At 35.4% G+C, this 27453-nt stretch overlaps 1 protein-coding gene across 1 annotated transcript in view; it reads left to right on the top strand.

Moving 5' to 3' along the window:
- The window catches only part of HMCN1 (hemicentin 1), a 463190-nt gene that overhangs the window by 182597 nt on the left and 253140 nt on the right, over positions 1–27453 (top strand). Inside the window, exons 8-11 of the mRNA XM_030302673.1 lie at positions 790–1053; positions 2735–2879; positions 6298–6419; positions 11751–12026. Coding sequence (XP_030158533.1) covers positions 790–1053; positions 2735–2879; positions 6298–6419; positions 11751–12026 — 807 coding nt within the window. The remainder of the gene's footprint in view (positions 1–789; positions 1054–2734; positions 2880–6297; positions 6420–11750; positions 12027–27453) is intronic.

The following is a 27453-nucleotide window of genomic DNA, read 5'->3' as shown; positions in this document are numbered from 1 at the left end:
TTCTTGGCCTCATCACTTTTTTCTCGAAGTGTAAGACCAGTGATATTAAAATTACTCAGCTTGTTAAAAATTAAGATTCCTGGGCCTCACCCCAGATCTCCTGAATTAGAACCAAATTAGGTTGGACCCAGGAATATGCACTATATCAAGCACCCCAGTTGATTCCTAAACTTACTGAACTTTGAAAACTACTGACGTATATCTTGAGATTTTTACTAACATCTATAAATTACCTTGTTGTCAAGGTGAAAAATGAGGGTTTTATGTGTGTAGATGGCTAAAAAATTAAAGACATTATGTGCCATTGTATGTTCAAAGATAAAATTATTGCTGCTTTTTAAACCTTGTTCTTATTTTATTCATGCAAGATTATAGGTTTATAGATAAAAAGATGTTTAATCGTACCATGACTCCTTAAATTTATTTTTTTCTGATCATTCTTTTATTACTACAATTACTGGAAGGATACACATAGTGAATCCTTAAAAATTAAATATTTATGTAATTAAACATCAAGTAATACAGTATTCACAATTCTGATTTTTCTATGTATGATATTATTAAAATACCATAAAAATAATTAATTAGGATTTCCTAAGTTTCTCTGGTCATGAATAACTGTCTTTAACGTAGTAGAAAAGATTCTATAATTAGGCCACAATTTGTTCGACAGTTTGTAGTACTCATATTTATGATACTTCTCTCTTATTGTAGTTCAAAGATTTATCTAATAAATAACTCAATTGTACATTACTTATTAGTAATAATAATAAAGTCTTTCTCCTCTAGGAATTCCTACTTATGTGCTGCTGAATACTTCTGGAATTTCCATCCCAGCCAGAGTAGATCGTCTTGAACTTCTGAGTATCTCAGGCAGTTCTCTGAAGACTATCCCTGTTAAATATTACCCTGACCGAAAACCTTATGGCTTGTGGAATATTTCTGACTTTATACCACCAAATGAAGCCTTCTTTCTCAGAGTCACAGGCTATGATAAGGATGATTATCTCTTCCAGAGGGTTTCAAGTGTTTCCTTCTCTAGTATCATCCCAGGTGAGACATCATTTTATAAGACCCTGGAGTATTGATAGTTTAAGGGAGTACTGTGGTCCTATAGTAAAGAATGGACTATAAAATAAAGAATAATATCTTCACATTATTACTGGGTTGTCAAATTGATGGACATTTACACTTAGGTAACATAATTTTTCTTAATCATAAAAAGCACATCCAGAGTTTCATGTGAAGTCTCACTGACTGCAGACCTGAAAATTCTGATTGGTGCAATCAGTGTAACAACTGGGAAATTCTGGTACTCTTACTCCCCCTAAAAAAAAAAAAAAAAAAAAAAAAAAACCTGGCACACACGCTCAGTGTTTGATCAAGCTACCCAAATTGGCCAAATGGGCTAAATGCTTATCAATGATTGTCAGAAACCTACTTTGTGAATAGTAATTCATTGTAAACATCTGGTGATGATTCTGCCTTTATGTGATAAGTTGGCAGTTAATCAGTAAGCTAGTTACTCATATATTTGCTGTTGTATAGAGATGAGAACGTAGATTAAGGATTCTTTGGAAGCATGAGGTAGCATTTCAGTTTGTCTCTACTCTTGCTATTTCTCAAGGCTAATGACAACTGTGATAAAAACTTTGGCACTGTAGCCAAAACTGTGGATATGCAAATCTGTAGAAGGATTATTTCTAATATTGTACTATTGGATGGAGGGACAACAATTTATCATTTATACATAAGGTTGTAATTTGAGAAATTCAGAAACAACTGTACAGCTATTCTTTAATGGTTGTCGAACGGCGAGATTAGAACCAACCTCAGTATTTCCTCATAGTTAGTTGTCTTACCCCTAAATTGAATACTGCAAAATCTGTTGGATTCTTAAAAATCAAGTTTTTTTCCCATTATTTTTGGGAAAACAATTACTGTATGACCTCAATTCTTTTTTTTTTAAGTTTACTTATTTTTGAGAGAGAGAGAGAGAGAGACAGAGACAGCATGAGCAGGGGAGGGGCAGAGAGAAAGGGAGACATAGAATCTGAAACAGGGTCCAGGCTCCAGGCTCCAGGCTCCAAGCTGGCAGCACAGAGCCCGACTTGGGGCTTGAACTCACGAACCGTGAGATCATGACTTGAGCTGAAGTCAGATGCTTAACCCACTGAACCACCCTAAGCGCCCCAAGAGGCCTCGTCTTTTTGTAGAACCCGTGGGCAATGTAGCAAGATGGTGCTGGGGGGGCAAAGCAAGGAAGTTACATTCAGTACCCAGACTTTTTTGGTCCAGGTGAGGTGACTTGCTAATGGCAGGGCTTCCCCCTACCATCTGCTAGCTAAGGTGTATGACTTCAATTCTAAGCCATGTAGGTCCTTTTCATATATTTACATTTTTTAAATAACAATAGATTCTATAGTGGAGGAGGTATTGTAACTTATTCGGTAGCCTTTGTTTGTTTGTTTTTTCTATATTGGTAGCACAAAAAATAGTGTCTTAAAAAATAGAGTCTCAGGTTTAATGAATACGTTAGTAAGGGTTCCATGGAGAGATCCAGAAATTAATGGGGTTTGAACAAAGAAAGATAATTAAAGTGATTTTTAGTGATTTAGATTAATTGGAATGCAGAGGGTTTACTAGAATAATTAAGGTTTGAAGATTTTGAATGGATTAACAGGAAGTACCCAATATTATTGTGACCTTGTTGCCCATGTTCTATTTTTCCTAGATGCTCCCAAAGTTACAATGCCCATGAAAACCCCGGGATACTACTTGCAGCCAGGCCACATTTCCTGCTCTGTTGAGAGTCTTTTACCCTTTACCTTGAGCTTTGTCAGAAATGGAGTTACACTTGGAGTAGACCAGTATTTAAGGTGTGTACATGTTTTATTAGCAGTTATAGAAAGCATTAAACATCTTAATACAAACAGATACTTATTTTAATGTGCTTTTTCACTGGAAATTCCCATTTATTTGTTCCATAGTCTTGGAATATAGCAGTGAACAAAACAGGCGCAGGTCTGTGCCCTTATGGAGATTTTATTATAATGGAGAAAGAAAACAGATATGTGTTTTATGATGTGTTAATTTCTCATTTATAATATGTTAAATATGTTAATTTAGTAAGTGCTAGAATTCATTCAAGGGTTGATTCAGGTTTTATAGAATCTGGATGTTATATAACTTGACGGTCTCTTGTTAAGCCCAAGAATACAAAATTATGAATATAAAGTTAGGTACTAAACTTTGGAAGGGTCCTCGCAAAAGAGAAGAGTTTAAGCTTTGTTGGCTTTGGGGCAAACAAATCTCTGAATATAATTGAGAGATGGGGTGCATGTGGTTTTGGCCAACTTGCAGTTTTAAAATTCAGGATAAGGGACATTTGAGCAAAGACCTAAACATGGTGAGAGATGATCATGCAGATAGATATCTAGGAAAAAGGATTTGCATGCCAGGAACAGTTAGTGCAAATGCACAAGGCTGGAGCTGACTGGGCATGGGGGAAAGAAAGACAGGAAGGAAGCCAGTGTGGCTGGAGTGCAGTGAGCCAGGAGAAGGGTAGAGGATGGGGTTCGGGAAGTGAAGTGTGCTGGGACAGCAGGTGGAGGGACAGCATGTGTGGCTACTGCACGTAACAATCAGTGGGAGTGGGTGAGGAAGCACTGATCTTCCTTGTGAAGATGGATGGCTTTTTTAGATAAATATAAATAATCAATGAGAAAATTGAGTAGACCTTGAAATCTGGAGGATGATTTCTGGAATTTTTTTTTAATCTTACTAATGAAACAAACTACATTTGGAGAAAAACTCTAGAAATTATTTTACAAAATTTCTATGCTGTTGATTCAATAGTAATATAAATAACTTCCATAAAATGCTAAATATTTGACAGTATTAGCCTATTTAATCTCTTTAGGGGGTCATTTTAAGCAAAAACTATGGCAGGAATATTCAGTATAACTTTAGAAAAAAATTCCACTATTTGAAGATTGAACTGTATTACTTCCTGCTACTTTTTTTATATTGTGTATCTTAATGATTCCCTAAGCTCCATGTTTAATAACCAGCAACATAACTGACCAGGATATTAAATGATGAAGCTACATAACTGCCTGATGAAATCAAATAATTCTGTTTCATGTTTAAATAGTAACATGTTTCAAAGACACTTGAGATTCTTTATAAATATTAATTCATTAATTCCACACAATTCCTGGGAGGTAAGCCACAAGAATTCTTTCATTTTTCCAGCTCTGTGGCCCAGAGATGTGACATGCCTTGCTGACATATATTAAGCTCTTTGTGTGTAAGAGGCTAAAGACAGAATTTGGCATGGGTGGTGATGGATTGATACTCTAACCCTGATTCACTCACAAGTCCCTGCCCTAGATTTCCTAATAACTTGAGACATGTGACTTAATCTTTGTTATGTGAGTCGCTATGGTCACTAGGGGATGTAAGAGAGAATTAGTTTGCATTAGCAGCAGGACACATTTCTATTTGACATGTTCTTTCCTTATTCCAAAGGTCATGCCTTCAAAACTTCTTAGAGTTTTAATGTTAACTGAGAAGACTACATGAAAAAAGAGAATTATTTTCACATAATATTTCATAAATGAGAGGAGCAAGTATCACTGTCAAGAATATTCTTTACGTAATCTCACCCTGTTTACGTGCCTTTGAACTAATTACTTATCCTTCTTCCTGAATCTCGACTTACTTGTTTTTAAAACGAGGGACTAGAAGAATTGTCACTATCTGTTTCTAAAATATCCATGTGTCTAAGTTTTGATGAATCCTAATGTTGTGTGCTTGGTTCCGAACTAGGCATTGCAGAAAACACGACACACTGTATGTATTTCAAACTTCTGCCTCCCTGGAACTTACCAGTACCTCTTAGATGATGACAGTTATAAACTTGGACTTAGCTTACTGCTCTTAGGCATTAAAGATATAGCTTAGGTGATGACTGTGGCTTAGAGTACACTCATACTCCTTTTTCTTCTGAATGGAGCAGTAAGGACTACTGACACCTCATGCATACATGGTTGAAAGGAAACATTAACTAAAGTGAATATTCTGTTACTAAAATATATGGAACAGTGACCTTGCTTATTTTGTCCCTTTTCTGATGAACAGGAACCTGTGCCTTCACTTTCTCTTACAAAGTCTAGATTAGTGATAAATACACATTAAGAGCTCAGTAAGTTCTTCTTGGCTTTTTGATGACAGGTATGTTTTTTTTTTTTTTTTGGACAGCAAGAGATCTGGTGTTATAACTGAGCTATTATATCTCATACCACTTTCAGACTTCAGTGTACGGTGTCTTTTGCCTCTGCAATGGGCTTTTCATCTCATCTATGTCTTGAATGTTAAAGAAGGTTAAACATAGCTATGGATGAGTGTAAGAAGAAAATTAGGAAAATAGTTATGATTTTCAATTCTATTTTAAAATAAAATAATGCCTATTTTGTAGATTATTGGAATCCTTTAAAGTATCTATTAATATCTATTAAATAATTAGATATGAAATATCTATCAGAATTAAATATCTATTACTAAAACACTTCGAAAAAATAGAAAGCAATTTGAACAGTGTTAAAGGCCAAAGAATAAGTATTTATTAAATGAATGGATACATATTATAGCAAATGGGTTTTTTTAACCTAAATGACAGGTTTGATAATAAAACGGGTAATTTTTTTTCTTTTGTCAACGTATACATAGATTGAACCAGATATGTCCCATAGCCTTATATGGAGCTTATATACAAGAAAATTAAAAAGAACTTTTTGGGATCAAAAAGTCAATTTTCTACCTTCAAACTCATGAATTACCTTGTTGAATTGCTTTGGTTGAGAACCTCTACTGAACAAGACCCAAAACTGGAAATAATATGGAAGGAGAGAGGATTTAAGGAGTGTTTCTCTATTAAATCTTTATCTTATATTTTCACATAGCCAGAAAATGTTTCCCTAAAGAAATTCACAAACTCTGTATCTTGCCTTTGGTGTGCCTTTTGCTCAGAGAGCTTAACTTTCTTCTTCTTTTTTTAATATGAAATTTATTGTCAAATTGGTTTCCATACAACACCCAGTGCTCATCCCAATAGGTGCCCTCCTCAATGCCTTTCTAATTAAAAGGTGTATAATTTTAAGCTATGAGGAACTCTGTAGTTTCATCTGCTTATTTTTACATCGTTCTTTTGAATGAATACTTCCAAAAAATCACTGCTTTCAATTTTGTCTTGCTTTTGTCGTAACTAAAATGGTTTCTATTTTCTTGCCCCAGGGAATCTGCCAGTGTGAACTGGGAGATTGAAAAGGTCACTTTGTCTGATGAAGGTGCCTATGAGTGCATGGCTGTCAGCAGTGCGGGGACTGGACGGGCACAGACATTTTTTGATGTGTCAGGTAAGTAATTGTCACTAATTGCTTTGCAGTTGCCTGGAAATTAGTGCAGCTATGGAAATAGGATGTTTGATAATCCTGGCTTCACTACATATTAGCTGTGTGACCTTCCTTGGGACAAGCATTTAAGGACTCAGTGCCTTGGTTTCCCCAAACTATAATAGGAAGATAATTATCAGTAACAGTCTCTTATCTCATTGAGAAATGTGAGGTTACATGAGATAGTATAAACTCACATAGAAGAGAGCCTGGCACATAGAAACACTTAATAGACCCTAGCCATCATTGTTATTGTTCTTGTACTATTATCATTATTATTGTAGGCTCTCTTAATAAATATTTTTTGAAAATATCACCTAGCATTTTTATTAAAATTGAAAGAAATTTAAAGAAAGGAAGGGATAAAATTTAAGAAAAGGGAGAGATCTATTCTGGGAATAACAAGGTTAAATTTCCCATTTTCTTTCCCATATTTGTAATAAGCAGACTGTTTTTATGAATGCATTCTGACATTAAATTCATGACAGTGAAAGTGATCATGTTCAAGAAACACAGGACCTCAGTGGCTACAGTATTGGTATTAAGAAGAGTGGAAGAAATGCTAATTATTTCACAGTAGATAGTATGTTTCCTACAAATAAATGGGAGACAAAACTCATTGCTTTTTATTTATTTTTGAGAGAGAGAGACAGAACCTGAGCTGGGGAGGGGCAGAGAGAGAGAGGGAGACACAGAATCCAAAGCAAGCTCCAGGCGCTGAGCTGTCAGCACAGAGCCCGACACGGGGCCCGAACTCACAACCTGTGAGATCATGACCTGAGCTGAAGTCAGATGCTTAACCGACTGAGCCACCCAGGCACCCCAAAACTCATTGCTTTCTAAGGTAGAATATATTTTAGCGAAAAAGTCATTTTTCCTTTAATCTCCCAGAATTCTTAGGACACAAAAAGATTATCATTTTTAACCAATGATCAGGATTTAAGCCACTTACTCAGAACATATCTAGAATTTATTAGAAAGTTTGTTTTGATTGAATTATTTTCTACCTGTCTTATAGACTAGTGTTGCTGTGTGTTTAATAGTAACCCTATTCTGACCTAAATGTAGCTGCTGAGTTTATAACATTGTCTATACCTACTTTTAGTGTGGATGTGCATTTTCTTTAGGCAATTTAACACAAAAGCAACTGTATAACTGTTTAGAAGTCTAGGATTTATGTTTGTTATCAATAAGTCCAAGCTGAACTTTAAAACAGAGGCATGCAAGCATGTTCTTCTTGGCGTGAATTTATTTGTATTCTCTTATTCTTAGAAAAATAAAGCTTGTCTCCTGAAACAATTCAGTTGACATGCATCATAAACTATTCATTTTTTTTTTCATCGCCAGTAATTATGAAAAGCATTGGAATTGTGTCAACGTTCCTCAGCTTCTGGGAAAACAAACACTTGAACACTTGACTATTTTTTCCCAACAATATTAATTGAGAGAAAGACAACAGGGAAAGAAGTTTGAGTGAGTTGATTTAGACATCTTGCATAAACAACTAGGAAGTGCCAGTAAGAATTTGTGAACTGACTCTTAAGAATTTGACTCTGTAGTGTCAGTAACTTCCATATGTGTGTTGTACACATGCCCCATTAGTTTAATTTGTGCCAGCCAAGCAGTGGTATCACTAGGAAATTATAACGTGCCCAAGCCAGTGTTCAGGAATTATGTCCCACTCAGTCAATTATGAAAGAAGGAACAGAAGCACTGATGGTAACAGCAGTGACTGTGATGGCAGAAATAACAAGCAAGTGCCCCTTTGGACTTGGAAGAATAGACATTTCTTGCCAGGTTCACTGTTGCCTCAAACCTCCACCCACTTCTGAATCCCCTGTAGCCTGGGCTGAGATCCCAGCAGTTAGCTAAAGGCATGCTGGAATCAAGTGCAAATTCATAGGACAGTTAGGTCTTATATTTTGGAAAGGAGTGTTGGAAAACAAGGCATTTTGAGATAGTGATGTTCTGGTGTCACTATGGACACGAATTTATTTTGTAAAGTCAAAGGACACCCAAGCACAGTTTGAAGAAAAGCTAAAGTTCTACCAATATGTTACCCTATTTTTTTATTCCAGCATTTTCTTCTAGCTGACATGTGTAAGGATTTTTAGTTCATGAAAAATGTTGATTATTGAATGTTTTAGATGCAAAATGGGTATAAAAAGCATTGTATTTCTTTTATTACATATAAACATATAGAAACAAACAAGTAGAGTTGCAGAAACATGAAAAACTCTTTTCAAGGAATAATTGCTAATTTAGTACGGTTACAAAGTTACATTAATTTTCTTCACTGAATTTCTTTCTTAACACAATGCCCTCCCCTGAGGGAGTACACGCACAGAGTACTAAAATTCTGGGTTTACATAAAATACCGGGAATACAGAAAACTTGTCAGGGGCATGTCAGTGACAGACAATCTTAAATTATAATTACAGGATATTGTATTAGAACAGGATAAGGGCTTGGAAATAATCTTGTACCACCTTGTCATTCTGTAGCTAAAGAAACTTAGGCCTGGAGCAGGCGGTGACCCATTATGATTATAGGGATGAGAAGAAGGTTCCTGGCCTCCTGGCTCCCTGTTCAGTGATCTTTACCTAATGTCACAAGGCCTATACTTGTCATTCTTCTCTCAGTTATGAGGTTCTGAGGTTTCATCTCTGGTTCCCTAATTCTAGCCTTAGTCATTCTTTTACTTAGGAAGGGCTGTCCCTCAAACTTCTAGGACCAGGCTATTTCTGATAATCTATTGTCTTGGCCTCCTTTGCACACTGTTGTCATTCTCCCTCATCGTTTCCCCCAACCCCACAAATTTAGTTATGCGTGCATAAATATTTAAGTATATACACTATTTATTATCTCTAGTTATTTAGGCAGCAATGATATTGTATGTCATTCTTTCAAACCTTATCTGTTCCCATATATTATTAGAAAGTTAGCATTTTACATATTTCAATTTATGTTTGAAAAGGGATTAGACTCTGAGGTGGGGTTTGTATACAAGAAGGTTATTTCTAGGAAAATGCACTGGTAAGGAAGTAACAGAAGTGGAAGAATTTAAATTGTGATATAGTCACTGCTAGGGCCTTACTGGATCCCACAGGGAATTCTGGAGCTGTCATGGCCCTGAATCAAGGCAAGAGAACCTCGATTTGTTTCCTCATTAAGTGGTCACTGAATGATGGGTGCCCTGGAAAGGGGGGATTTACCCTGAGCATGTTAGCTCCCTTGGCTATGAGCTGTATATAACCAAGAAGCATAGCAGCCAGGGAAATGAGTACCTATATCCTTAAGAGGACTCTGGGCATGTGCCCAGCATTCCCTACATGCCTAATGTACAATTTTCCATTTTCTAAAAATCTCAAAAAATACCTAGTTTAGTTGAGGAAGTTTGTGTCAAAAGAACAAAAAAGAAAACCATACAAACATCATGTGGCCTTCATAAAGATCTCGATAGAATGTGAACACATGTACTTATGATGACTTTCAGGTCTTTGATGGTCTATACCATCTTGGATATGAGAGTCATAGAGCATTAGAACTAGAAAGGGTCTTTAAGATAACCTAATTTGATTATCTCATTTTTCAGACAGGGAAGCAAACCCTGTGGATAAATTGACTTATCTAAGGTCACATACCTAGAGAGAGAACTAAGCAGCCTATGGTTGACAGATTCAGTACGTAAAAACATAGAGTGCCCAATTAAATTTGAATCTCATATAAGTATGTCTGAAATATTTCATGAGGCATATGTACACAAGAATATTATTTGATGTTTATCTGAAATTCAAATTTAACAAAGTTTCTCGTATATTCTGTCGAGCCTAGCCAGACTCCAGAGCTTTCTAACTTTGTCGTGTCCTCTTTCCACATGATTCATCAACCATTTTCTTAAGACATTTTAAGAACATAGCAGAATGATAAAATTTTGTTTTTTAAAAGATAATTTAAAATAGGATCTACTCTTCTAAATGTTTCGAAAGCAGGATAAATATAAAGGAAAATATGAAAAATATACACATTTCTGTCCCTCAGAGATTACCACTATGGTTTTGGCATATTATTTCCAGGGTTTTTTTTTCCAGGCTTATGATTCATCTGCACTTATATATGGTTTTAAATAAATAAGAATAAAATTTGATCTTGAATATCTAATACTCTTTCATATTTAAACTAAACAGGCACATGGGTTTCCAGCTGGAATAGCTCACTGCAGTTTTATTGCTGTATTATTGCTGAATAATAGCTTGTTACAGCAGATCGTTTTAAAGCATTTGGGCAGAACATGTTTTAGGGGGGCATTTGTATTTATTCTCAAACCTAGCTAGAGTAATATGATTCTCTCTAGAATGTTGGCTAAATATCTAATTAGTAAGTTATTTTTGACGGCATTTGAAATGTGCATGACTTATTCAATACCTTTTGTGTGCATGGTTTCATGTGTACAATTTTATTAAAGGCCTATGCCTACTCTTAACTTGTCCTGCAGTCAAAACATCCCTTGTTCCTTTGGGGGAACATTTGTCATACTCTGCTGTTGCACTGTCTTCTTAATGAGATTGTAGCCCTTTGAAACCAATATTATCATATTTAGTATACTATCATCTACCATACTTTGTGTCCTCTTTTCTCTAAAACACCAAATGAGCATTTTTAAATTTAAAAAAATCCATAAATGCTACCTTCTTCAAAACCCAAAAATTTGCTTCATTCCCCAATCCCTAAATTAGTCTAGTGATACCCTTTTGCCAAGGCTTTTTGATTCTCACATCTATAATTTATAAATTTAAACTTGGGTATGCTTTGGTGTGTGAACAAGCACTTCTTTTCTTTTCTTTTCTTTTCTTTTCTTTTCTTTTCTTTTCTTTTCTTTTCTTTTCTTTTCTTTTACATTGAGGATTAAAGGCACTAAAAGCATATCCTGTGCATGGTGTCTTCAGGCTACAAGTGCCTGTGCTATTATTCACTTTTACACTGCGGTGTTTTCAATTAGAGAACATTCAAATCTTCCCATTGAAGACATAACATCTAAAACCACAGTGTTCGGCAAATGTGATAAAAATCAGGTGGTCGTTTTTTTTTTTTTAGAACATGTACTACTTTTTTAAAGTATCTTTTAACTAGATAATTTTCTTGGGGTCAAAGACATATATACTAATTAATAAGCTGTGTCTTCTGCATCTTCCCTACCAGGTTCTCAATATACACTCATTACATTTTTAAACTACATCTATAAGGGAGCAAACTGGCTATTAGGTCTCTTGATTTGAATCTTTTCGTTTCACCCAGAGCCCCCTCCAGTCATCCAAGTGCCTGATAATGTCACAGTCACTCCTGGAGAAAGAGCAGTTTTGACATGTCTCGTCATCAGCGCGGTGGATTACAATGTAACCTGGCAGAGGAATGACAGAGATGTCAGACTGGCAGACCCAGCAAGGATGAGGATCCTGGCCAACCTCTCATTGGAGCTAAGGGGTGTGAAGTTCAGTGATGCTGGGGAGTATCATTGTGTAGTCTCCAATGAAGGAGGATCATCAGCTGCTTCGGTTTTCCTCACGGTGCAAGGTATGTGTGTATGATAACTTCAGAGTTACAGTGCCTTTCTCTCTTCTTCATTTGATCTCTATTCCCTTAAGTTTGGTTTCTCTATTCCCTTAGGTTGGCTATGACAATAACAATATCTACCCAAACAATTACTATTTTGAATGACAGAGTCCTTATGGATCTTAGGTGGCCTAAAGCTGACCAAACTGGAAACTAAAACATCACTAACAAATAGGTGACGTTTTAAGACAAACACAACCAACCAGTCCTAGAGTTGGAGACCTTTATTTTAAGAAAATGTAAATAGAAATTGTCTCTGGATGATTTAATAGTTTTAAATTCCCAAGTCTATCATGTGGACTTAAAAATTCTAATTGTTGTAATGATTGGTTAAAAGTCTTTCCCGAGTTGAGTATTACATTATTTCTGATGTAACTAATTTGCTTATATCTTTTTAAAGTAAGATTTAAGATGTTTCTCATCTTGGTGAAATTTTATTAAATATTAGCAGAGTTGTTTTTATCTTATTTATCTTATACACACAAGATAATAAACTAAGGGTAAGCCAATCTTTAATTATGCCTTTAGAGACAAAATGTTAGGTAGCTGAAAACAGTGTGTTAACAATGTGGTTTAATGGCTACCAACTATATATATATATATATATATATATATATATATATATATATCATTCAGGATGATCAAATGAAGGTCAGAATCTGTTCCAGTGAATCTCTTTCAATAGAATCATATTTAGCTTCTAAACGTCTGTACCAGCTGAGAGCCTTAATGTAATGAGCAAATTACTATTGCCAGTTTTACACTGTTAAGCTGAAAGATTTAGTTACCACCTCAACAGAATATTTCATTTCAAATCCTCGATGTGGGAGACTGATTGCATCAGGATTGTGTCTGGCTATCTGGTTATGACATCAGAAACAACTTTTTGCCATGCCTGAAGTAACACTCTCAGATGATGTTTTTAACAAGATTATCTAAGAAAATGACCACTGAGACTCAAGGCTAGCGCTTAGAGTGTTATTAGAAGCAGAAAAGTAAAAATACTATGAGAATTAGCAAATTGGTCATCTGATTCTAGTTTTCTCGCTGGTATTTAAGACCTGTTCTGCAGTCTGAATGTACATCTCTTTTGTTAGTGGATCTGGTGAAACCTCTAGGGAAACATTGCTTTTGTAGATGGTTCACTGCATTTCCACATGGTAGACAGCCTAGATCATTTGAGTCAATCCAAGTGGTAACCTGAGTTACCAGAATTTTGAAACTGTTCTTTACTAAACTGATTGTTTCAGATAGAACAAAACGCTAATGGACTTTGGAAAATTTGATCTTGGTTCTTCACTTGAAGTCCCTTAGAATAGGAATGTAAACTAAAATCAGAACCTTCCTAGTTTCCTCGGGTTAACTTTTCAATGTATTAGCATCCTATTTAGTTGATTACACCAGTGATTCTCAAACTTCCATGGATAAAGAATTGTCCCAGGCACAAATTTTCTGGTTTAAAATCGCATATCTGTGGCTGCTGCAATCTCTCCTCATGTAACAGTAAAATATCAATAAGGACCTCAAAAAGACAAAACTGAAGAATACCAAAACCCAGTGGCAATTAACAGTAGTAAAAATTTGGGGAGGAATTTTATATATATGTCTGTGTGTGTGTGTGTGTGTGTGTGTGTGTGTACACATTATATATATATATATATATATATATATATACACACACACACATATATATATATATAAACACACAGACATATATATACACACACATATATAATATTTATTTATAATAAATATATATTTATAAATATATGTAATAAAGATTTTTATTTATATACATATGTATATATAAGTATGCATATGTAATCTTTATATTTTAAGGTCAGTATATTGAAAATCTCAATCAATGGTGCATCTTTTTTATGTTCACATGAAAGCTGAGTGGATGCATCTTTGTCCTTCTGTTTCATACTTTCTGAAAAAGAGAATGTTACTCTTTAGGAAGCCATAATGGTATTGCCTCACACATACTGATAGCGATAACCATCCAGTAAGGAAAACAGTAGAACTGGAAGTAGACAAGCATCCCGGATTCTCATAGAGAACTGTAACCTAGGATATATGTTTCTCTCCAAATGAAAATATTTGGAAATGAGAAACATTGATAGGGGTGTCAACTAGCAATTTTAAAGGCAGATGGTAGCAGAGGGCAGCATCCCAGTCTCAGCCAGGAGAGCATCATAGATGAGAATCGGGCAAGGAGCTGTGCACATCAGACTAACTCAGTTAGTTAGTTAGACATCAGACTAACTCAGTTAGATAGTCTGAACTGCAAAGGCAGTTCAACTAGAACAACAGTAGCCAAATAAGCTAGGTCCATCCAAACACTTTCCAAAACTCTTTGGAACTGAAATACCTGAATGTGTACACACTATTCTGACACTTTGGTCATTATATTTCTGTCTTATTGATACAAATGGCAAATCATTACCTTAACTTTTACAAAGAATATTATTTATATATTACAGAAGATAATTAGAGTATGATCTGGCAAGAAAAATTACCTATTTTTATACTGCTACTAATATAATTTGGATACACTGTTCAGAAAAATAAGAAGTTTGTAGCAGTGTGAGGCATCATCACTGGGCAATATTATTTTCAGCTTTCCTCTATGTAAAAAAGAGTTATACACTATTTTTAAGTATTTGATGTGTATCCTAGGTAGAAATAGTTGTGTGTTTTTGGTAATAAAATAATCTACCAAAATTAGCACTTACATTAAATGTATGGAAACTACTTTTGGGGTATTTGGTATTGCTTATAAAATGTGATCTCAATATCTTAATATATACCATTTTCTGCTATTTTTCTAGGATAAGTTGCAACACAGCCCTCCCTTCCTATTTTGATGTCTTTTAAGTGATTTTTAAGTGATTTTTGTACAGGATGATATTTTTAATGCCTAAATAAATATCAATACATTCCCCCCCCCCAAAAAAAAACACTTTGTTGACAGACACTGGGTCTGGATTTGATGTCACCTGATTTGAGTGTGAATAAACAGAAAATTATCGAAACAAAATAGGGAAAAAAATAAAGCACTGGACCTAAGGAAAAAATACTGAGGAACGCAACAAGGGGGGATAGCCTTGAAAGAAATGGATGCTTTTGAAAGCAGTTCATTCTAGAGACTGGGAAAAAAATGTTTAGTGTCACCAATGTCTTTCTAAAAGACCTATCCTCCTTTGAGCAGTAGTATAGAATGATAGAAGAAGAAGTGGCTGATGTGAAAGATCAACAACAAGTGTGATGGAAGAAATAAGAAAGGATTTGATGTTAAAATGCAATATTATGATGCAAATTTGAATCAGAGGCATTAAAAAACAGAATTTACACTACATAAAAATAAAATCAGGGATGTGGTGCGCAAACTTGAGAAGTTCTTTCAGAATGTTGAGGAAAAAAACTATGAGTGAGTAATATGTTGTTGTTTTTCAAGTAGAAATAAAAAACAGAGACTGGAACTTGGAACTTAAAGCTATGTAGGTATATAGTATATATATTTATATAACAAAGGCAAGTGACACTAAAGAAATAGAAAAAGATATAATTGAAGAAAATTATCCTAGAGAAGAAAAAAAAATTGTCCTGGGTAAGCAAATCAAGTGAGGTCAATGAAGAGAGAATTTCATCTAGACACATCCTGGCTGAAATTTGAAAGTATTAGTACAAGGGAAAAAACTCCACAAGCATACATTCAGACTCACCCAGTATGTTGTAAATGGAGGGATAAAATCAGACTGGTGTCAGACTTCTCAGATGTGCTAAAGGCTAGAAAATAATTGCAATGACTGTTTGTCATAGTTTGGTTCTTAGGGTCTGAATATGTTCTCTCATATGGGGAGATATTCTTTACTCTCTAAGGGAGAAGCAGAAAAGCAGATAAAATCAGATTATTCTTTTCCCCATCCTAGAATAAGCCATTCCAATGTTCCCAGTGGGACTTTAACTCTTCCTTAGACCATGGACACTTCAAAGACCTCAGTTTTGGCAGTATCGTGGAATTTTGAGTCCAGCCTTGGCAGAAGCAAGTGTCCTAGTGGCTCTTTTCCATCATTCTCATTTCCCTTAGTGACATTAGGCTAATTATCATTCTACCAGAAGAGCCTTGAGAAGAAACACTGATCGTAGAAACTGTGGTTGTTTGAATCAGTCACATAATGAGCATGAGAGAATGTGAATAGGTTGATTTGCTTCCTTCATTATGAGAATTCCTCACTGTGGGGAAAATGGTATAATTAGATACAGGAAATTCTTCCAAAAGGGGATTTCCTCAAGCAGGGCTTATAAGACTCAGAAGTCCGGCTAGTCAAACATATAAACAAACAAATTGAAGCCACCCACAGTTATGACGGGAAAGGGTCGGGGGGAAACCCAGTTAGATTGATATAGACAAAAATGTGAATATGAGATTGACCATTGCTTGTTTGGGGACAGTGGAACTATAAGTGACCTTCTTATTTATACTTTTATGTACTTAAAAAAAAGTGTTTAATAGGAATGCATTATTTAAAAACTTTGTGTAAATAGGCTTTAAATTTTTTTGAAAGTGCTCATATTAATTTTATTGGGAGATTGAATTATGTATGGGTAATGTGTTTTCTTTCTTTGCTAAATATTCCATAAATTTGTGTTATCACTTTTATATTTAAAATAATTAAGGTATAATTAAGAAAGTTAATAAGAGGTAGTGTAAAAATAAGGAATAATTAAGAAAATAAATTAAGAAATAGTGCCTCTCAAAAGTGTCAGATTAGAACTTTTATCAGTACAAAAATTCATACCTGAAAGCTTAAGGGTCTGGAATTTTTTAGGACTATATTGTAGAATAAGCATTTTAAATCCTTTCTGCAACAAAGTAAGGTCAAGCAAAAAAGAATAAATTTAGAATTTCAGTTGATAAGTTAGGTTTTCTTATACTGAATAACCCAGTAACAGAGCCATGACAATCTCTTCAATTTTTCCCTTTGCAAGATTTTCACAGAAATAAATTGTGATTTATAGAATGTGATATCCATGATTGAATAATGAAAACTGCTTTTTATTTGCTTTTCTCTTTTCTTAGACATTTTGATACACTAAAGTCTTGCTAGTTAAGCCTTCTGTTGTTGGAAGTTGATCTGAGACATGTATATGTATGTTTTAAATACTAGTGCATCTTTGTGGATTTCATTTAGATAAGATGAAACCACACACTTAAAATGAAAACCTCAAATCATTACTTGCTGTCAAAAGTTAATTGTATTCATTTCCTTGGTTGTTTGATGTCCCAGTATGAATCAGCACAAATGAATAACATGCTCTGTTAAGATACTGGCTTTTGTTGCCTTCTGTACTATGGATCTAATAAGGAGTAAGTTGGAGGCCTTTAGATTTGAGGGAAAATAATCTAGTGAAGTTTTGATTCAGATATTCACTGCACTGATATCCAAGGAAAATGCAGTTTCCCATAGAAATATTTGCTTTCCTGGTTCTTTCTATGGTGACTGTAAACTTTATGAAGAGAAAAGTTTAATATTCACTTTCTTTATCTGATGAATGTATTCTAATGACTCCATGGTTTCAGGCAAGCTTCTGTTTATAACAAAATGCAATTCTACTCAATAAAATTATACATCTTCCTTGACTTAGGATGGGGTTATGTAATCCCTAGTGGCTTGCCCTAGGTTACAAAGCCAGCAAGCGACACAGCCCAGATCTAAACTGGGTCTTTCCATTGTTCTGCATTGAATACAGAAATGCCTACACAGGCTATTAGCAGGCCTTAAGTTCCGGCAGGTAGAGGAAAGTGTAAAAAGATAATATAAATAAATGGCTTTTGGGTATAGACAGAAAAGTGAGAGCAGTGAATTTTTTTAAAAGTAGGCTCCATGCTCAATGTGGAGCCCCACATGGGGCTTAAACTCATGACCCTGAGATCAACACCTGAGCTGAGATCAAGAGTGGGATGCTTAACCAACTAAGCTACCCATGTGCCCCCCTAAATTTTTTTCAATAGCAAAGTTACAAATGTCCTCAGGTTTCTGTGGCATAGGTTAAGAATCTCTGGAAGTCTCCAGCATTGTGTGTAATGATGATTTAGAGAAATCACTGCTTGATTTTAATTCCCTATCTCTCCGTTGCTCCTTCCTTCTCTGGTGCCTTATACAGTAGGCCAGGTAGATCACAACAGTTTGGTAAATCTTTTGACCCAAGTTCTGGTAGAGTAGCTAAGGAGCAGGTCAGGGGAGAGAAACAACCATAAATATGCTCCAAAACAAGCACACAGAGAAAATGTAAGACAATTAAACCATAAGTTCCATGATGGCAGGATCCAATTTTCTTCAGTTTGGTGTCTTTAGTGCCTGACACAATATTTAGTGCATAGTGTTGCATCCTGTCTGTGGGAAGTCTGAATGAGAAGTAGAGTTCATATTTCCTTTTTTTTAATTTTTATTTATCTTTTAGTCCAAGAGAAATTTTTCAGGGGTCCAGAGACCATAGAGCAGCAGTGAAGAGAAATGTTAGGATAATGTTAGATGGTATTGGACAGTAAAGAAAATGAGCTAGAGTATATTCATTTGGTACAGTGCCTGGGATGTAGAGAGTGGTTAATAAATGTTAATTGGGGAATTAAAAAAAAAAACAGAGTAGAGTGTTTAGGTAAGGCAAGTCCAAAAAATATTTCCATCATAAGATGTACTAAAAAATTATTTGAGTTATATTCTTCCTGAACATCGATTAATGTTTATTATTTTATAAATTCATTATCCAATTAAAAGTAAATTCTGTTTCTACAGATTAGATATTTGTAATACAGGAAAAAACATAGTAACTTACTATTTTTATTTATGAGGAAAGGGATATGATATTTGACTATTATGAATAAAAGTTCAATTAATTCTTAGTACTTATTGCTGGATCTGCAGAAAGGTATACATTAGGAGCATTTGGTTATTGATAGTGCTAAACTGATAGATAATCATTTTAAATGATATTTAAGTGATAAATGATGATAGAATCTTCATTTATGCTGTTTCCTACAGCACTGTCTGAATAATACTGTTATCAGTATACTTTTTCATAGCACTAAAACAAATACTGAAACACATGAAGTGTCTTGACTAAAAACACAGGTCTGCCAAAGATCAGGGCTGGTGTCTTATTTGTTTATATATTCATTATTCCTTCCTTCCTTCCTTCCTTCCTTCCTTCCTTCCTTCCTTCCTTCCTTCCTTCCTTCCTGTATTCACCAAAACTTTAAGTGTCAGATATTGTGCTCTTTGCTGAGGGTATAAATGAAGATAGAACAGCATCCTTCCCCTCAATAAGTTTATAATATAAGAAAGGGAATAAGTAAATTAAATGAATATTTATAACACAGTGTGGTAAGAATTTCACCAGGGTATTATACCTAGGAGGCTTTAATTCTTAGTGATGAGTGGATGTTGAGAAAGGCTTCACACAGGAGATGGTACCTGAGGTATCCACTGGAATATAAGTCAGCATTACCCAGGTAGAAATCAGGAATGCCTTTCTAGAAGGAGAAAGTTACATGTGTAAAGTCACAGAAGAATGAAGACACAGCAATGTGGGCATGCTGAGAGTAGAGGGTCCAGCTGAAGAGGGAGATCTGTCCCTAGGATGGTGTGATTTTCTTTTTCCTGCTGTTTTCAGGATCCTTTTCATATACAAGTGGAAAAATCATTCAGGTTTGTGACTTTGTGATGTTGGCTCAGCAAACAATAAAAACAAAGTACCCGGGGGAAAAAAGTGGTTGCAGTGATAGCTCTGTGGAGTTTAGGCTGGATAAAGAAAGAAAGAGAAGGTTAAAGGCATGGTCTGATAGATTGGAATAAATCAGAAGGGTCAGAGGAGTTTGGGTCATGATGAAGTTGGGGAAGGAGAGTGTGGGAGTCAGGAAGTGACAACTGGAAGGATGGGAGGTTCAGAACCTCAGATTGGACTTGCAAGGCTAAGTGTTTTTTCAATCACATTGTGGGTCACTTCCCTGATAAGATAACTAAGGTAACAAATGAATTTGTCTAGCAACATAAAGTAACTGCCAGATTTTTAAGTCTTTCCTGCTAGAAGTGCTATGTAGATCTACTTTTATGTACTTTTGATCCTATAAGTGTTGCATACTTTATAAAATTATCCTTTTTTGAGTACCATAACCCTTTTTTTGAAAAAAAAAACTATTATTTTAGAGTAGTTTTAGGTTCACAGCAAAACTGAGAGGAAGTTACAGAGATGGTTCATATACTCTCTGCCCTCTGCCATTATCGCCATCCCCCACCAGAGTGGTACATTTGTTACAATTGATGAACTTGCACTGACACTTCATAATCACCCAGAGTCTGTAGTTTACATTAGGGTTTACTCTTGACATTGTACATTCCGTGGGTCTGGACCAATTTATAATGGTATTTATCCATCATTATAGTACCATGCAGAGTGTTTATTGGCACTGCTGTTAAAAACCTCTGTGCTCTATTCATCTCTCCTTTTCACCCTCCCAACCACTAGAAAACCACTTATCTTTTTATTGTCTCCATAGTTTGGCCTTTTCAAAAATGTCTTACAGTTTGACACATACAGTACATATCCTTTTCAGATCGGCTTGTTTCACTTAGTAATATGCATTTAAGGTTCCTCCATGTCTTTTTCATAGCTTGATAGCTCATTTCTTTTTAGCACTGAATAATATTACATTGCCAACTTTTGATAGTCAAAAGATATCCTTGCCATAATTGTGTCTGGGTCAGAAGATACATGTACATATATGTAAAGCTTTAATAGTATTTTTTCTAATATGCTATGAAGTAATAATGCTAATTATGATTGACCCTTTTTTCCCCAAGTCAAATGAGAATGGACTTTCTTCTATTTGGAAATTATGTGATTTTGGAAAATTGTTATAAAAAGAGCCCAGTAAAGAAAAGGTAATGCAATAGTCAATGCTGGTCGTCATTTAATTGAAGGTTTTCTAAGTAAGAAAGAATAGACTTTAAAAATTCTAACCTTCTTATCAATCATATTTATTGTCTTAATCTGTTTTGACTAATCACCCAAAGAAGCTCCTGAAATGTTAAGGAAAGAAAAAATATAGTATTATATGGAAACAATGTTAATGTATAAATAATTTTATACTAGGAATTAGTATAATTTTATATGAGGAATTTTATACTAGGAATTCAAATAGATACCAAGGGAGCAAACATTTGCTACATATATATATCCTTATATTTTACATTGGGAAAATAAAAATTGTAAATTTTTAATAAATCTTCATGTGTTTTGCCATTAGTATTTTTTCACTAAATAGAATTTAGCCTAAATTTATCACTGCCTATCTCTGAAATTATTGCCCTTCTCTTATTAACTGTATTTTCTAACCATATTGGTGTTTGGGTATGGGATTTTTTGCAAATCCAGCTATAACTGTCAAGATTTAGTCCTTGCCTATGTGTTTTATTGCTAATGCACCATCTACTGGTAAATCAATGAATAAATGACCTCTCAGATTTAACAGACCTTCTCTCTGGTCCAGCACTGTCTAATAGAACTTTCTACAATGATAGACGTATATCTGTGATGCTCTGTGTGGTAGCTACTAACTGTATGTGGCACTTGAGCACTTGAAATATGGCTAATGCTCCTTAAGGAACTTGTTCTGAAATTTGATCTAGTTTTAGATAATTTAAATGTGAATTTAAATAGACATTTGGCTAGTGGCTACCGAATTGGATAGCACAACTGTAGTATTTTCCAGAGAAAAAAGAAAAGCAGAAATAGCAAGAGCAGAAGTCTTAGGAAATTTATTGCAGCTGCTGTGTATATTAAGGACTCTCATAATTCATTGGAATTATTGCCATTCAGGAATAATTCTGCCATTTTGGAAAAGTTATAGCCAGGTCTTCATATTTACATTGATGAGATATCATTTGGAAATACGCACTTGATTCCATTATCTTTGGGATTTCAGTGGCCTTTGCCTCTTTGTTCAGGCAGTTGATTTCTGTTTTTGTTTGGCTGATTCGTTGGCTTTTAGTTTTCATCCTGTGCTCTCGCTCTTTGGAAGGAATCCCTGGCCATTTTTATGGGAACTTTCTAGTAGGCATGGAAAAACTTAAAAGATGTGAAAATGTATTCCATTAACATTTCTACTCATTTGAAAATTAAGGAAAATTTAAATGAACAAGCACATCTGTCTGTTGTAAATCACTGTTAGTGAAATTCTGTTACTCATTGTGCAAGCTTCATACTTAAAAGTTGGTTACCACTAGAACTAGCTGGAGTTACCTCCCTAATCAGAAGCGGAAGTAATGCATTTTCAAACAATGTCAGTATGTTTTAAATACACTGATTGAGCTAAATCACTAGGTACACATCTGTTGGGATAGGACATAACTACTAATTACAATTCTCAGCAGGCTCAATGACAGTCATTATGTAACTTTTTGAAGTTAGCTTTTTCAACAGGAAACACAGATATTTAGAAGAGTCAGAGACTCTGTAAAATACATTTTACAGTCTGTACAATTCAATAGAAATTACGTTCAGTAATTAAATACTAATTATTTTCCAATTTCTCATCTAGCATTGCTTGATGTTAGATCATTCAACGTATCATCCACAATGAATAAAAGTATTTGGGGAGCAGTTGTAAATCTGTTCTATTATGTTTTCAAATATACGAATCAATTAAGTGGTTAGGCTGAATGTAGGTTTTTAACTATCTCCAAAATAAGGATATTTATTTAGATTTTATTGTGAGAACTCAAGTAAAAAACAGAAACTTAATACTGAAAACTACTTAATGGAGTATCTTCTCATCAGTCTTAATTCCTCATTACATGAAATTATCACTAGGAACACTTAGAAGCTTGGAAATCTTCCATCACAGGGATTAATTGACAGCCCTGAAAATACATTTTTTTTTTTTTTACCAAAATGTAATTCAATGCCTTTTTAAACAACAATTTACAATTGGTTGCTCCACTAGGTGACTTTTGGACACATATCCTTTTGGAGGAGGCTAAGGAAAGCTTCTAGAACTTTATAACCCTGCTTCTTAAACTGAAAGTTGCTGAGATAAAAATCCTTTCTTGCCTGATTCTGTGAATCTCACTGCTTCCTGGGGTAATGAAAGCACTAGACCAGGAGTCCGGGCACTTGGGATCTATTTCAAGGAATCATGCCCTCCCCTTTCTCGCTTTCACTTTGTGTGCTCCTTCCTCAGACCACACAAACACAGTATCAATTTTTAAAATTGAATTTCCAATTCTCTTTTTATTTATGGATGTATTGGGACATATTTTCTGTGGGCCAATGCTGGAATCAGTGGATGCTTGGCAATGCTAATAGGGATCAGTGTGAATGAGCTAATGTGAAATTTAGAGTTCAGATGGAATTATCCCAGGTATAATGATATGTTTAGGCCCAGGTGCTTCCCACTTTCCCTACGCATAGTTAGTTCAGTTTGTCAGTGTCTCTCAAATCACTCCCTTCCTTATTTCCCTGGTAATTTTTCATGTCATCCCCTTTGCATGTCACAAACCTAAACTACTAAAATTCTTTTTTTTTTTCATTTTTTTTTAACGTTTATTTATTTTTGAGACAGAGAGAGACAAAGCATGAACGTGGGAGGGTCAGAGAGAGGGAGACACAGAATCTGAAACAGGCTCCAGGCTCTGAGCTGTCAGCACAGAACCCGACGCGGGGCTCGAACTCACGGACCGCGAGATCATGACCTGGGCCGAAGTCGGCCGCTTAACCGACTGAGCCACCCAGGCGCCCCTACTAAAATCCTCTTTTCTTGGACTTCCTTCAAATTTTGTTCCCTCACTTTAATTCATAGTGTAATCAGGTGAATTTTCCCCAAGATTGCTTTAAACTTTTTTTTAATGTTTATTTATTTTTGAGAGGGAAAGAGACAGAGCACTAACAGGGGAGGGGCAGAGAGAGAGAGGGAAACACAGAATTCAAAGCAGGCTCCAGGCTTCCAGCTGTTAGCACAGAACCTTGAACCCACGAACTGGGTTCAAGGGTTCTTGAACCCATGAACTGTGGTGCTTGAACCCACGAACTGTGAGATCATGAACTGAGTAAGGTGGGATGCTCAACAGACTGAGCCTGTCAGGCGCCCCTCCCTTAAATGCCCATGCATTCAGAACCTTTTTGTGGTTTCCTAATTACCTCAGAATAAAATTGACAATCGTTAGCCCTCCACACACTGACTCTTCCATAATACTTTTAATTTTTTTATGTTTATTTATTTTTGAGAGAGACAGACAGAGAGAGAGAGAGAGAGAGAGAGAGAGCAAGCGAGCGAGAGCGAGAGGGGGAGGGGCAGAGAGAGAGAGGGAGACAGAATCTGAAGCAGGCTCCAGGCTCTGAACTGTCAGCACAGAGCCCGATGGCGGGGCTCAAACCCATTAGCAGCTAGATCATGGCCTGACCCTAAGTGGGGTGCTTAAATGACTGAGCTCCCCCAGGCATCCCATCTTCCATAATACTTTTAACATTTTATCTTCAAACTTTATCCTCCTAAAACAATGTATGGAGAAAAAAAAAGAAATAAAAATGTTTCCTTTCAATATATGGATACTATTCACTTTAAATGAATCAGATATTCTTATGTCTTTTCCTTTATGCCTATTTCTTTAACATGGGTAACTAAATATTTGAACTTGTTCTTAAAACTTCACCTCTAATTATGAATTCAAAGTAGAGAAACTATCAGATTATTTTCTGCCATGAAATATTACTCATGCTGCTAAATGTTATCTCTTAGAGCAGTATCAGGCAGACAGTTTGTAGTGTCTGTATGAGTTTTGAATTTTCTTGGTATCGAATCTCTCCAAAGGGTGGCTAGGTACTACACCTGTCTTCATCTTCAGTCTCCAGAACTGATTTTCTGGTGGCCAGTGAATGTTTCCTCTACCAGGCTCCATGTCCATTATACTGTCAGTGGATTCCTGTTTTCTGCTGCTTTGGCTCTACCTCTGCTCTGTTACTTCTATCTTTCCATGATTTGCCCAATTCCACGCCCATTGCTTGAGTCACAGAAGCATCCCGACTACTCCAGATTACATGGTTCTCACTCAGATTCTATGACCTAGCTCAAAGAGCTATTTTGACTTTAATGTTTCCTATCTAAATCCTACCTTTGATGTGAACTTCCTCTCATAAACCACCTTCTTTCTCCCATCCAAGTACTAACCAGGCATGACCCTGCTTAGCTTCTAAGATCCGAGGAGATTCAGGTGGTATGGCCATCAACTAAACCATCTTTCTGAATAGTCAGGCTTCTGTAGAACTTTTTGCTTTCTTTCTCTTTCTTTCTTTCTTTTTGTGACACACAATTTTGTACTTAATTACCATCATTTTTCCCCAATCATATTATATGTACTGAGGTACTTTTTTACTGCCCCCCCCCCCCCGCCTTTTAACCACAGCTCCCTGCACAAAGAGAAAAACACAATTGGACCCAATAGGTGTGTGTTCCTTAATTGCTGAATGGACCTCAAAGTAATAGTAACAGACTATAGGAAGATTTGGGTCACTAACTTTATCTTTCATGTTTCCATGTGAATTTCAATGGCTTATCTGGGTCACATCAACAATGTTCGATTTCATTACATAAGTACTTTCTTTTCCCCTCGCAGCACATGCCAGCAAATCACTGCTTACATTTAAAACCTATTTTGTAACAAAGTCTGATAGTTATCTTATGAAAAATTTATAAAGATTTTTTTTAAGTATTGTTTAGTTTACCATAATTAAAAATTATATCATGTGAGTAAGTTTGGCAAAATTTTTTGAAAGAGGCTAAAGCAGTTTATCAATTTTAAGGTGACGTGGCTGCTATATTTCCAAATGCTTGTACTGACCAGGCTGAGGAGTGAAAGTTAGAATAAATGGTGTGGTATGTATTACACGGTATGAATTTAAAGTTTTGTTTAAAACACACTATCATCCTGTTTCTCTGGGGACAAGAAATAAGTCTACTGATTTTATTAGTTGCTCCTTTATGAGGAGGATTTTTAAAGCTGACAATGAACAAGGGAGTCCTGGTTAAATTGTTGAGTATATTCCATGGAGAGCTGACTTTTCTTCCATAATCACATGCTGCCACATGGAAGTCAAAGGGCCAGACAAGGCTTCCTTTTTTTTTTTTGCCATGTTATGTCTGTATGAACATTAGAAGTATTAATTTTTTTCTATGGTGTCAGGAAAGGGTGGATGTCTGTCACTAATTAGTTCGCGTCACCAGAGAGAATGTTGCCGTAAAAAAAGGAAATATTTCTCAAGATGATGGATGAAGTTAAACCCTAATGACCAGAATTACTTCACTCAGTATGAAATTGATATTATCATAACCATATGCTAATTACATCATCACATCCCCTTTTTAACAAGTGCCAGGTGACATAGGTATTAGCGTGGGTTTTTTTTAATCAGCAAAATGTGGAAAAACTAGATTTATCTATTTTTATTGAAATTTCTAACAAATTTTGAGTATCTAGAACTTGTTACATTTCAGAAGAATCAAATAAGGTATATTTCATATCATTTATTAGTGGGATGTGTGATCTAAATAGAACATGCAAGTATGAGAATTGTGATCAAGTTTCATTTGTAAATGCCTAGATAATATATATAGACACACCTATTTTAAATGCTATGTCGCTTATTTGATCACTCTCTGTCATACTTTACTGTATAATGGAATGTTGATAATAGCTAAAATTACATAGTGCCTACTGTGCACCAGCAATTGCTTTAAGTGTTTTATGTATGTTAATTTAACTAATCTGCAATAACACTGTGCCTTATTATCCCCACTGAGGCATAGACCAGACACATGGATTACTTAACCATGTTGAGGCTTGTTAGGTGCTTTATCTGTAGAATGGCTGTGACACTTCATAGAGTTATTGTGGAAAATAAATGATAGGCCTAGAGTTAGATACCTACCATGTAACAGGCACTCAATAATTTTGCCAACCTTCCTATTTGAAGAGCTGACTACCAGAAGGAGTTTAGTACCTCATTGTACATAATTTGGATTTGTATCCAGTATTCTGTGGGTTCTTTGTGGTTATAAAGTGTCTAAATTAGGGGTACTCAATAAATGTTTGTTGTGTGAAAGGATGAAACACAAAGAAATTTGCCCAGGTAATCTACACATGCCAGTGGTGAAAATATTTTGAATTGTTGCTTAGATAATTCAGAGCATTTCCATCATCTGATTAATTTATTGGTGATAATTAAATGACCTTGAAGAGAAAGTCTTTTAGATCTTTTCTTTGAGAATGTCGTATCAGAGGCAAAACAGCAACAAGTCAGATCCAGCTGACCACCAACAGGAAATATGTCT

The sequence above is a fragment of the Lynx canadensis genome, chromosome F1 (assembly GCF_007474595.2).
Source record: "Lynx canadensis isolate LIC74 chromosome F1, mLynCan4.pri.v2, whole genome shotgun sequence".
Lineage (NCBI taxonomy): Eukaryota > Metazoa > Chordata > Mammalia > Carnivora > Felidae > Lynx > Lynx canadensis.
Note: the sequence above shows the minus strand (reverse complement) of the source record. Positions and strands in the feature narration are given on the sequence as shown.